This window comes from Malus domestica, chromosome 10 (assembly GCF_042453785.1).
Source record: "Malus domestica chromosome 10, GDT2T_hap1".
Classification (NCBI taxonomy): Eukaryota; Viridiplantae; Streptophyta; class Magnoliopsida; order Rosales; family Rosaceae; genus Malus; species Malus domestica.
The window spans coordinates 35,683,263-35,696,390 of record NC_091670.1 but is presented as its reverse complement, the minus strand read 5'-3'; the positions used below and the strand labels follow the sequence as shown (position 1 = coordinate 35,696,390).

Here is a 13,128-nt window from a genome sequence, read left to right as displayed (position 1 = left end):
GTGCATGTGTAATTATTCATAAATATAGTTTCTTACCAAAAAGAAAACTTGAAAAAAAAAAAATAACAAGTAATGTTAGAGAGATTATATATTTATAGCATGCTAGTGTATCATTATATGTGACAAGTAATGTATGCAGTCAACATCTAATTAGATTATTTCGGTAATTAACGTAACATGTACACATCACTTGTTACATAAGATGATACATAATCAATGTGGTACAAAAATATCCAACATGATCCTCTCCAGATCCCTTCGGTGAGGATCTTGGGAATCTGAGGATTCGTGGATCGTATCCGTTCATCGTACATTGTGCGCCATAAATCATTTTAAATATTTTTATTTAAAAATAAACACAAAAATTATGAATCGCACGATATACGATGAATGAACACGATTCACGAATTTTTGAAATCCTCACAAAGAGGATTCGGACTCCAAAAATATCTCCTCTATGACATTTCCAAATATAAATATTCAACAGTCAAACTCTTTAAACAAGAAAGAGAAAGGAAAAAATATCTGTCACAAAGACATGGGTATTACAAAGTGGTGGACCCTACGAAACAGAGAAGAAAAAGGAGAAAGGGTGGTGAGATGGTGACACGTTATTGGTTAGGTGTGCAGTAACCCTGTCCACATTCGACGCTGAAAGACATCATAGAAAGATTCTGAGAAAACAATATTGTAAAGTGCTTTTTTTTTTCTTTTCAGTTTGCTTAATCGAAAAGACTTTAAATTTTTACAGATACAAGTTTTAGTTAATTATAGCAATGTTCTTTATTTTGCATCCAAATTAGAATTCGTCTCCAAAAAGTTTTAGATACATTTTATGTAATTGTCTTACCGTCCATTGATATTGCTCTGTTTTAAGTTCGATTTTGCCACTTAGTACTACGGTTTAGTGTATTATTCTTCACTTGTAAGTGAAAGGTTTATGTTCAATTTTCGCCAAAGATGAATTTGAACACATTATTACTAGTTTATTGTGAGACTAAACTTACCCTTCATCTTTAAAGCAGATAATATCGTTTATTAAAAAAAAGTTTAATTTTGAGTGTGATACTAATTTAATATGACTTACTCAAAATTCTCAACCTTTTAGTGTAAATTACATTGTTGTATAAATAAAAAAATTTCAAATTAGCAAAAATAAAAAAATAATATATAAAAGAAAGAAAAATAATTTTATGTTTTTTATTTATTTATAAATTTCCAAGTGTAGGAATTTTTTTGGGAGAAGGATGCTTGCCGGATCCTTTTCCTAAGGATCTTAGGGATCTCGTGATCTCACTCGTTTATCATACATCGTGTGGTCAGAAATTATTTTAAATTTTAAAATTTAAAATTACATATAAATAACACATAAAGAAAACTAATCGCACGATATACAATGAACGAATAAGATCATAAGATCCATATCCATTTTTTTGTGCCTCTTTTTTTCTCTTCCTGCGCACAAAAGCCAAAAACAAAAAACAAATAGGAACCCAACAACTCAAAAACATGAACACGCCGAGAAATCTCGGCCTATTAGTAGAGAGAGGAAGAGACAACTCACTTTTTCTTTCTCTCTCCCTTTATTTTCAAAAGCCACCCGCAAACATTCAACACCGCCTCATCACCCTGTAGTGACTCTCTCCTTTCCTCTTCCTCTTCCTAATTGTGCGTTTCTCTCCCCTTTCTCTCTCTCGTACGTTTTTTTCAATTTCTTCTGGTTTTTCTTACCATTGTGGTCAATTGTTTTGCTTTTTCTGTTAGATTCATGCACCCCTGCCTTAATTTGTAAGCTTTTCGTGCTCATTGGCATGTCTTTGCATCTTCTTGTACTTTTGTATTTTCTGTGTGTCAATGCTTTTGTTTGTCGTTTTGCTTTTTCAGCTTTCAGGTACTTTTGTCTGCAACAATAAATCTGTGATCATCATACAAAAAACCCAGTTTCTTAATTGATTTTAGAGAAAACCCAATTTCTTATTTGAATTTTTACACAAAATTTGAAGTGGTTTTGCCGGTGGATCTCGAAGCTTCGAGCTTTCACGGGTTTTGGTTTGTTTTCCCCATATATGTTTCAGATTCCTGACAATGGCTTTCCCTCTGCAAAATGGTCCTTCAAAGTTCGTCTCTTTCTTTGGCAGACATGCTCTGACAGCCATGTGTTTGCCTTAGATTGCGGAATGTTACTTGGGGTTGTTTATTTTTTGAATTTTTTTTCGAGTTCCTTCTTCTGGGAATGTTTGGATCTTGTGATTCTAAATCCAACCCTTTTTCTGTTTTGGAATTTGGAGTTTGCCGGTGAAATTTCCAGGGTTTCTAAAAAAATTTCCTCCTTTGGGATTTTAACCTTTTCAATTTGATTGCTTTATTTGTAGAGGGCCCAGTTATAACCACCGCTTTTGAATTTCAGTAATTTTGGGATGTGATTTTTTTTAATTTTCTGGCTGATTGTGTTTGGCTTTCACTGCAGTGCATTACACCAAAAGAATATTCAGGGATAGGTCATACTTGATTGAGGCATAAAATTTGATTCCTATTTATAAGCATTGAAGACATTCTCCCAATGCTTAATTTTGGCAGGGCCAGAAGTCAGTCAAGAACTAACAGAGCCATGTCTTTAGGAGGTGAGTTTTCGATTGCGTTCAATATGTTTATCTTTTCTTTCTGTGAATTTGTTATGTTCATCCGGCGTTATGGGTACCGATGATTTGAAGGAGGTGGAGGTGAAATTAGAGTCTGCTCAGTATGTTCTGAAATTTGTTTATAACCAAGGTTTAATGAATTGTTTCAATTCGGATCTTTTGTGCTGGGAGTTATCTGGAAGTTTTATGCTTGTGTCTTGGACCCTGTTGTGCTTGTAGGCATGGAGTACCCAGATCCCAAGAGGAAGAACAGCTTTGTTGGAAAAATTCTTTTGGCTGCTACTCTTACAGCATTATGTATTATTATGCTGAAACAATCCCCATCTTTTAATACCACAAGCTCGGTAATCCCTTAATCCCTCCGTATTTTCTTTGGTTGAATTGAACGTATACTTCAGTGTGTGCTTATTGTATTAGAGTGATTATCTGGATGCAAAAGCCAACTTTTTGCTCTTTTGTAAAAGGTGGCCCTGCTGGATGTTATATATGGCGAGGCGACTTTCAAACAGAATTACTTATAAAACTTTGCTCTTTTGTCCAGATATCAGTGATGGACAGAAGCGAATAGTTGTTGTTAGTGCTATGTTTTTAGTTAACCCTAATGAGCCACCATGGCCTGAATGGCTAGGTGGTCACCACTGACCACTGAGGAGCCTCCATGGGTGCCTGAAAAATAGGCATACACCTGTGTCCTGAGGGAGGGGGGGCCAGGGTGAGGGAATTCAGGATACCAGAGAGAATAGGAGGCTAAGGGGTCCTAATAGCCTTGTCCTAGGAAATCATGTCAGGGATTACAGTATGATGTTGATTTGGTTATCGTCATTGGAGAAAATCATTATAGATCATATCATCTTGCTTCTGGCGGGGTTAATCAGATCTGGTCCAGTCCTTTTTCTTGTTGTATATTGTTGATACCTGCTTGGGTCAATTATTTCCCATCTGCAATCTCCTTAATGTTTGACAGAGTGGTAGACTTATTTTTTGGCGTATTGTGATTATCGTTGATACAAAGATATGAAAACTTGGGTACGAGATTTTTGTGCTGTTGCATTGGAACATTTTGCGAGTTCTATTTTCTTTTTTTGTGTGGCAGAAGTAAAATGTTCTAGTTTGTATTCATGTCTTCCATAAAATTGCAGAAGTTCTATGTAAAGACCTATTCTTACCGTGTACTATTTATATTGGTCCAGTTCTCCCTTCATGAAGCAGGGGTAACTCATGTCCTAGTAACTGGAGGTGCTGGATATATTGGTTCACATGCTGCATTACGACTCCTAAGGGATCAATATCGTGTAACTATTGTGGTAGGTCTCTGTTGGATGAAGTCAAGGTCTTCTCTATTACTTAACTTGATAATTACTCTAGACCAAGAAAATTTTCTTTCTTTCACAGGATAACCTCTCACGGGGAAACCTAGGTGCCGTCAAGGTTCTCCAAGAGTTATTTCCTGAACCTGGGAGGCTTCAGTTTATTTATGCTGACTTGGGGGATCCAAAATCCGTATCCTTGTGATGTACTTTACGAGTATTGTTCAAATATTTTGTGCAAATAAAAAGCGCTAAGTTTCAATGTAGCCTTAACTGAATATTCCAGGTAAACAAAATATTTTCAGAGAATGCATTTGATGCTGTGATGCATTTTGCAGCTGTTGCATATGTTGGGGAAAGCACACTTGATCCACTTAAGTAAGTACCATCCATGAGCCAGATTAGGACCATTTACTACCACCGGAAATATGCTTGTCTTGCTTGTGTGCCTTTTTCTTTACCAGAACTTTCTTTGTTCAAAAATTTTCCCTTAATGATGCTATGTGGATACACATGAATTTCAGCTCAGTATTATGAACATAGAGATGATGTTGGATGTTGACATGGCAGTTTATATACCTCGCTTAAACAGTTGTCTTCCTTAATATAAAGGCTAAAGAAAAGGCCTGGGAAGACTTTGATATAACATGTACGAATAATCTTACTAATGAAAATTTTGAATTTTTGCACAGGTATTACCACAACATTACGTCAAATACCTTAGTGGTATTGGAGGCAATGGCTGCACATGGTGTGAAGACTTTGATATATTCCAGTACATGTGCAACATATGGTGAACCTGAGAAGATGCCTATTACTGAAGAAACTCCACAGGTGGGTTGTTGTTTTGTTTCGAATGAATAAACTTGTTTAGCCGTTGACTTTGAGAGGTTTGTTGTTTTGTTTCGAATGAATGAACTTGTTTAGTCGTTGACTTTGAGGTTTTGGAAATAAATTCAGCTACCAATTAATCCATATGGAAAAGCAAAGAAGATGGCAGAAGATATCATCTTGGATTTTCATAAGAATTCGGACATGGCAGTCATGATCCTGAGGTTCGTGTCCTAACAAAAATTTTCAAATCTTTTGATGTTTTTTTTTTTAACTGTTGTTGACATAATCCTGTGAGTAACCTTGCTGCGTGATTACTTTGTCAGAAATGGGTTTCAGTTATGTTAATTTGCCAGTAAAACATGAATCACATGTCAATATTGTTTTGTCGTCTTTAACTTTTCATAGCTTAGGTTTTGCTTTTCTTCTAAACACATGTGGGGTTTGGACTTGGAACCTTAGCACAATACGTGGCTTTGGCTTAGGTGGCAATGGATGTTGGGGTTTGGATGTCTAAAAATTTAAAACCTTCATTCGATTTTCCAAGTCGCCTCTCTGCGCAAAGCTTGTTTTACCTTTTTCATTAATAGGCCAGTATCTTTATTAGTAATGGGTTCATTATCTCATTTTCTGTATAATAGTTAACAAGGCCATGTGATACTTTCTGTAAGGTCCTTTGTTGTCCAACTGAATATACGTACTATCATCTTGTGTGACCTGCATATTGTCTGTGTTATAACTTATGTCTACGCTTGTATTATGCTGCAAGTCATTGGCCACAAAGGATGTCAACCAAATAAGGCATCCACAAACAATTTACTTTAGCAGATGAATGAATAAATTGTCCTGATTGTCTCACAACTTAATTTATTTTTCGTAACCTTCTAGATACTTCAATGTCATTGGGTCGGATCCAGAGGGCAGATTGGGTGAAGCTCCCAGACCTGAACTTCGTGAACATGGACGAATATCAGGTGCTTGTTTTGATGCAGCTCGTGGTATCATTCCTGGGCTAAAGGTAAGTCGTTGCATAATTAACTGATATATCTGTGGTAAAGATCAAGTTATAGGTTTGGCTATTAAGGTTATGATTATCGTTTTGTATTTATTATGGACACAGTGCATGAATTATTTGAAAATCTTCATACCAATTCTCACCTGCCATAAAGAGTAAAAAGAAAACAGATTGGGTTTTGATCTGTATATTTTGACGATTTCAGTTAGCTTTCTCATATCAGCTGTTTCCACTGTTCTTTTGAGGGGTTGGAATTTTAGTAACGGAAGTGCTTTGCAGGTTCGAGGTACTGATTACAAAACATCTGATGGAACTTGCATAAGAGATTATATAGATGTCACTGATCTGGTTGATGCTCACGTTAAAGCTCTTGAGCATGCACAGCCCCGTAAAGTGGGAATCTACAATGTTGGAACTGGAAAAGGTAGGATAAATGAAATTTATACGACTCTAATTCCATTTCTTATTGTGCAAAAGATTTTGTAGTGAATAGCAGAATTTTCTCTTACGCTATATATGTGGCTGTCTGTTACCAGGTAGTTCAGTTAAGGAGTTCGTGGAGGCGTGTAAGAAGGCAACTGGGGTGGACCTAAAAGTTGATTTCCTTCCCCGCAGGCCTGGTGACTACGCTGAAGTCTTCAGTGATCCATCTAAGATCCTACGTGAACTCAACTGGAGCGCTCAACACACCAACCTTCAAGAGAGTCTGCAGGTTGCGTGGAGATGGCAAAAAGCACATCGCGATGGGTACGGAACCAACCCGTTGGTGTTGTCTTCTTGAACGGAAACCCTTTGGCGGTGTCTTCTAGAAATGGTCACGGCATTGCATAGCCTGAAGATCGAGACAGTATCTGTTGCAGTGCCGAATCAAGCCACACTTCTTTAGCTCATTTAGATGAGGGAATTCAGAATCCCCATTAACCAAAATGAGAAGAAAAAGAGAGTAGAGAGGTTTGGAATCAATATTAATTTTGTTGTCAAATTATATATGTTTATATTCTTTAGTAGTCGTAGCAGGCCATCATCCGGTGGCCGGAAAAAGGAGCAGCAGCCCATGTGTTACAAACTTACAGTCGATGTATCCGAATGATGACATAGTTCAATAACGATGCCCAGGAGCGGTACAGCCTTTTATCATCATATCTACGTGCCTCTCTTCTCCGTTGGTATCCAACACTAGTGCTATTTTCATTTTGTATTTCCAGTTAGGGGTGGGCACGGTTTGGTTCGGTGTGGTTTTGAATGAAATCGAAATCGAAACCAATTTTTTTTGCGGTTTGGTTCGGTGTAGTTTTAAACGGTTTTCGGTTTGGTTTTTAAGAAAAAATGTACAATTTGCAATTTAACATATTAATAAGCATTTCTCAGTAGCAATAGGAAAAATACATTGGTTATATAAACAATTAGCATGTTGCATGCAGTTGTGATGTTAAAATATGTTTGTACAACAAAAGGGTGTCCCGTACAAGGTATAACATAAAACAAGTTCAATAACTTTGATTTCATTAAACGTGAGCGAAACTTTCATATTAGAATATGTGATATCATGTTTCAAATGAGTGCACTTCATTAGATCATTGTTCGACTCTTGATAACAAGATTAGTCCACCCTTGCACATATATGTGTGTGTGATTGTATAAAATAACAAAGGTCCTTCAAGTTAATGAACGAAAGAAAGTGATGAATGATGATATTCTAGTGTGGTTGAGTCTATATTAAGTGTATGGATTCTAACAAACAACCAATTAAAACATGAAATCTAATATGGACATTTAATTAAATGTTTATTAATATTTGTGGTGCGGTTCGGTTTCGGTGCGGTTTTCAAAAGTCAAAACCAAAACCAAACCGTTTTCTATGTTGCGGTTCGGTTTCAAAACCGAAACCGTTTCAAAACCACAAAACCAAACCGTTCGGTGCGGTTAGATTTGGTTCGTGTTTCAGTTTCGGTTTTCGGTTCTAAGTGCCCACCCCTATTTCCAGTTGAGTCGGCAGGAATCGAACCTTTGACCTATCTTAATCCGAACAAGTTTTTTTCCACCTTTTGCACCACTAGGGCACATGTCAAGCATTAGTTACAAGCCATACAAACAAAGAAGTTTTAATGAAACACTCATGATACTGTTCATTTTTAACGAAAATGACATTTTACTTCAAAAATTCACTTCTAGTACTATTCACTTACAACACCTTTTTGTCCTTTTGATTAAAACTTAAAGTTTTCAAGTTATTTTTATTAGTTTTTCTTATAAACAATAACTAATCCTAACTGGATTTGCAAACATTCCCAAAAAGACCATTTTCTTCTAGCTTTCCTATTTTTGCTAGGACTTGGCTGATGTTATTTAAGCCTTGGCTTTGTACTAGTTTCCGGTCGATCTTCCTCTCCTTGAGCCGGAAAACCTTGTGAGTGCTTTCCGAGTGCCTTATCTCCTGCGTTGGGACGTCTTACCGATCGCGTTTCTTGCTACGCAAGCTACCTCTATTTTTCCTCCATGCACTCTCGTTCTGTTCTTCTAGGAACAATGTCGGATCACTTCCTGCTGCTAGCGATGCTTCTCTTCGTACGTTTTATGTTAAAGACTGGGATACGGTGGAAAATTTTGGTTCCGGATTGTGGTGAGATATGTTTATGGGATGTTTCCGAATACATTAAAATGCTCAAGCCGATACCCCAATCCCGCATAATCAAGTAGCTCTACAAAACCTGAGTACGGATGTATCATCCTTACGGTATCTTTCACAAAATGATGCCACTATGTATTTTGGTTTCACTCAACGTGAGAGTTGCCATAAACAGCCGGGATGTATGTCCGTGGTACAACGATTGATGGGGAAAAAAAAAGTATTGTTAACATTTTTATTGTCAAACTATTCTTTCATTGAATGCTAACAAAAAGGTGACTAATGTATAAAACATAACTCTCTAGGAAAAAAAGGAAGCAAGTGCAATTAATCACAAACTTGGACTCCATATCGTTGAAAAATCAAGCAATCAAACCCAAAGATTTGATCTGCCTCCAAAATACATCTTTTCAATTAAATTTATATATTCTCAGTTTACAAATCAAAAGATGAGACGCCGTAAAAGGTGTAAGGAGTATACAATAGCACTAATCGGCTCGTGTACAAACCACTTCTGAGGTTTCAACCAGCTGCTTGAAGAGCAGCTAGGTTAAAGCTCTGTTCTGCCTCCAAGGCCCGTTTGACGAGCAAGTGATCTGGGTGACCAATTTTCAACTGGCTGAAAAAGAGTGAAAATCCCAAACATTGAGCATTATATTCTACAACAGCACGTGATATGCGGCACATATAATTTTATAATTCCAGCGTTCTTATGAAATCACGAAATAACAAAATTTATGAATGCGTAAAAGACATTTTGCATTATAACGGCTGTATGAAGTAGCCTTTGTGATTTACCTGAGGAAACGAGAAGATGGTTTTCCAAGGTGAAGACAGCATACAACAAGGTTGGCTAGAGTTTCTGGATCCTTGGCATCCTGTGACAGACATCAAATGACACTTTTATCACTCTCAAAAGTCTTAAAAAATATGCGTAATCCAATGTCACTCCTATTACAAAAATACGCAACTTTAGAGTAAACAGGAAAGTAGATGAATAAGGATGTAATCATGTAATTTTGGTACACAGTCAGATTTGAGTTGAGTATGCATAAGGATGTAACCATGTAATTTTGTTTAGTAAGACTTCGACTTTGTGAAATTTTTCTAATTGACTGGATACAAACTGTAGACACCTTAAAAGCTCTAAAAAAGCCACCAATATATCACTTAGATACTTGCCTTTTGCAGTGCTTCAAGAAGTAGTGTTTCAGCTTCATCAAAGTTTCCCATATGCATACAGCAAACAGCCTTTCCATTGAGGATCAAACTCGTAACCTGAGACTTCTCAGATAAATCTTGGTAGATGAGATATGCCTCCTGTATTTTGGAACCACCCTGATTTTGAAGAATGTGAAATTACAAACGTGGACTATGACATCTAGTCTTGAAGGGGAACTGAAAGGAAAACAAATATTTAATTACCACTGCCAGACTTAACCATGCCATTGCAAGTTGAGTTAGTGTGTGGTCCTCGTCGACCTGTTGCATGAGCCGCAGCTGTCTCTCAGCATAATCTGACCTATGCATTTTAAGGAATATCTGGATAGTCAATGCATTCCTGCAAAAGCATAAGCAGGCAGGTATCAGGCTTGAGACGAAATCATCAGCATGATATTTCTACTTTCTACTTCAACAGTTAAACAAAATGCAATTACATGGTAATGCATTAACAAGTAAAGGCACAACTTATCATTAGCCTCGGTATAAGTTACACCAACGATCTAATTTCTAAGGTGAAAAGGACACTACCCAACAGAGGGCGAGACGTAGATTGCATAAGTCATCTAGAATTTACAAGCATGCAAAGGGAATTGGTTTCTGAAGTTCACAACTCACATATTAGGGAGGGTTTTCAAATTATTTAACAGACCCTGTAATTAGCTTCCTTACTTAATCTAATCAGACTCGCTAGCAAAAAGCTGATGAGCCTCAATATAATCATTAATCAATCAAGCTAAAGGAACAAAAATGTCAAGTGTTTCGGGTTATGTCTCATTCGAAAGATAATGACAATGCGAGCAAATCTAACAGCAAAGACTTCAAATTTGATTACAGCGTTTAATCAAAACATGATCTTTTAAGTAAATATCAGAATAGTGGTCAGGCAAAGTTGAAAGTTTGACGTACAGTTCCATAGTGCCTCCGGCGTTGGTGTATTTGAGAGCTTCATTGTAGTCCTGCTCATGCATGAAGACCGTCCCAGCAATCAGCCTCAGAGTAGGGTTGTTTCCGACGGCCGGATCCGCCAACAACTCCTTCAAATTCGCGATCGCCGATTCCTGCACAATTTTAAACTTTTCAACTCATCGCACATACAATCAAATTCAATCCGATTCGATTCAACAATTTCTGATCTCGGGATTGAAATTCAAAATCGAAGACGGTACCTTGAAATCGGGGCCGGAGAGGTAGAGGGCGAGGAGCTTGACGGCCTGGAGAGGAGTGGCGGCGGAGGCGTCGATCTCGTTGATGACGAGCTGGTAGCTGCCGAGGGCGATGTAAGAGCGGAAGACGAGGCAGTCGCGCTCGACGGCTTCGTCGGGGGTGAGGTTGGGAATGTCGCTGTTGTTAATGGAGGCCTGGTAGGCTCCCAAGTAGAAGTTGTTGCGGAGGTTGAAGAGGTGGTCCGGTCCTGCTGCCACTGCTGCCATTGTTGAGAGATTTCGATTTGGTTTTTCGCAGTTGCAGATCTGAGACAAAAACGAAGAGGACGAACGCTAGAGGGGCCGGTTATTATAAAGTTTAAAAGGATTTATGATGATGCGTACGATTAATTCCAAACTTGGGCCAACCCAAAGAGAAATTATTTCATGTGCTCATAACACTAGCTGGTCCATCATATCATATATAAATATTAGTAAAAGAAATGATATATTTTTTAGCGTCGTTTCTTCGTTTGTATTATATTAGCGCTTATGTTTTGCGTACATTAAAAAATTTCTAAAATTGAAAGTCTCAATTTCATAAAGGGAATTGTTATTAACACTCAAAAAATCTTATTCTATATTCCTAACAAATGTAATTTTCTTACTAATTATAAAAAACATTCTGAATGCAAAATGAGATTTTTAGAATGCCAATACCCTATAAATTAATTATAATCAAATATTTAACTCGTTATTTACGAGACTCGAAAGCATGAATCATGATTTTTTCAAGTCAACAAGTTGTTATACCTTTTGTGAAAGTTTAGTAAGATTAACAATTATGATTTACCCTTAAACTTCACAACTCATTCCGTCATCAGTTTTAAAGTCAATTTCGGATGGATGCAATGATTCGCCTGTGAATTGGGTAAACTAAAAAGTTTCTCGTTTCAATACACGTATGTAAATGTTAGATAGTTTGAGATCACAGCAGGCAGCTCGCTTATTAGGTTAGAACATTATCATTCTCCTTAAGAACTATGCCATACTATGTTGATATAGCAAAATCATTCAATCCAAATACATGATTTCATGGCACACAGAATTAAAAGGGTGAAGTAAATTCAACAACACTGTACACTAAGAGCAAACACACATCCAAAGCAATACATTTTGATACATTAAAAGGGATTAGTATCAATGCAGCTCTAATTTCTTTTGAGTAGTTTGATGATGGACAACGCTGTGATAACCAACAAGAGAAGGAGCCCGATGTAGGAGGCGATGATGGCACCACCTGCATGGTCGCAGAACTTCTCGAACTTGTCACAGATTTTGTTCCACATTGCGTGCGAATTTCCCTTCTTCCCTAGCTGTGCCATGAAGGTTGCTGCACCATCGCCTGAAGATAATAGGGCCACAATCATCTGCATAATGCATACACAATCGATGATACAATTTAGTCGGCGTTGTTACTCTGTGTTCGATTCTTCCCCTCCCCAAATATCGCTTGTATATAAAATAAAAAACAACGGTCTGCTTACCACGTCTAAAATGGCCACCATTACAAGCTGAAGGCCCTTGTCCTTGAACGTATGGTCTCCAAAAAAGTGCACAGCCATCATGAACAAGTTATGAAAGCTGGCAATTCCATTAGCTATCACAAAGTACCTGCATCGTTCATCAATTGCGAAAATCGCCCTTCGTTCTCTAATTTCTGTTTGCATAGTAGGGAGAAAGAAAAAAGAGAGAGTGCTGTGAGGCTTACACATTTGCAGGAGTGTGTTGAAACTTGGCTGTGAGAGTGACGCTTATCGGAGTAGTCCCAACAGTGGCAACCACAATGGACTTGGTTTCTTTGTTCATTGCCATCACAACGGTTGCAGAAACCGTGGCCAAAAACGCAACCACCCTCAGTACGACAATAGTCGAGTCCGTCACCTTTCTCACCGCCACTAATTCCGTCCCGTTCTCGAGTTTCTGCGCATTTTCTAGAGCCATGGTTGATTGAGATAGACAGACAGATAGATACACAAGTGAGTAAGTTGTTGCTTCTTATAGTGATGGAACCAGCCGTTGAGTAAGTGAAGCATCTATGATTAGTCTCAACAATCCACGAACTTTTGGGCTTGTTGGGTGCAGGTAGTTTGGAAAAAACTTTTTAACCCCACACGCATGGTTTAATCTGCCTATGTCATCCAGAATTTTAGATAAATTGGGCCAACAAATGCATAACTACCTTAGTTTAAACTTTCTTCTTGGCGTCCTTGCACAAACACATCAGCAATTTCGACATTCTTCTCTACATCATTAGCTTTTCGCTTCATGAATGCAAGAAAAT

General features: G+C 37.6%; 3 protein-coding genes across 10 annotated transcripts; 1 reads left to right on the top strand and 2 right to left on the bottom strand.

Annotated features, from left to right (window-relative positions):
* The first annotated feature begins 1,477 nt into the window (after positions 1–1,477).
* LOC103446079 (UDP-arabinose 4-epimerase 1) lies at positions 1,478–6,932 on the top strand. 8 transcript variants are annotated; one of them, XM_017335236.3, is made up of 11 exons: positions 1,478–1,668; positions 2,468–2,621; positions 2,859–2,983; positions 3,830–3,943; positions 4,032–4,139; positions 4,233–4,324; positions 4,639–4,780; positions 4,907–5,001; positions 5,666–5,795; positions 6,072–6,216; positions 6,329–6,932. In XM_017335236.3, exons 2-11 carry the CDS (start codon positions 2,561–2,563, stop codon positions 6,571–6,573), a joined length of 1,257 nt encoding a protein of 418 aa, XP_017190725.2. In that variant the 5' UTR covers positions 1,478–1,668; positions 2,468–2,560; the 3' UTR covers positions 6,574–6,932. The 8 variants fall into 8 exon arrangements, with proteins under 8 accessions (XP_017190725.2, XP_028966033.1, XP_070662102.1 ...); XM_029110200.2 differs by having other exon boundaries at positions 1,510–1,668; positions 2,578–2,621; XM_070806001.1 differs by having other exon boundaries at positions 1,540–1,696; positions 2,578–2,621.
* Positions 6,933–8,745: 1,813 nt separating this feature from the next.
* LOC103446078 (coatomer subunit epsilon-1-like) lies at positions 8,746–11,241 on the bottom strand. The gene is made up of 6 exons (XM_008385135.4): positions 10,809–11,241; positions 10,549–10,700; positions 9,844–9,979; positions 9,601–9,756; positions 9,217–9,296; positions 8,746–9,037 (listed from the first exon to the last, which is right to left on the bottom strand). Exons 1-6 carry the CDS (start codon positions 11,070–11,072, stop codon positions 8,941–8,943), a joined length of 885 nt encoding a protein of 294 aa, XP_008383357.2. The 5' UTR covers positions 11,073–11,241; the 3' UTR covers positions 8,746–8,940.
* A 549-nt stretch (positions 11,242–11,790) lies between these two features.
* On the bottom strand, positions 11,791–12,811 carry LOC103446077 (CASP-like protein 1B1). The gene is made up of 3 exons (XM_008385134.4): positions 12,556–12,811; positions 12,332–12,458; positions 11,791–12,214 (listed from the first exon to the last, which is right to left on the bottom strand). Exons 1-3 carry the CDS (start codon positions 12,786–12,788, stop codon positions 11,996–11,998), a joined length of 579 nt encoding a protein of 192 aa, XP_008383356.1. The 5' UTR covers positions 12,789–12,811; the 3' UTR covers positions 11,791–11,995.
* Positions 12,812–13,128: the final 317 nt, after the last annotated feature.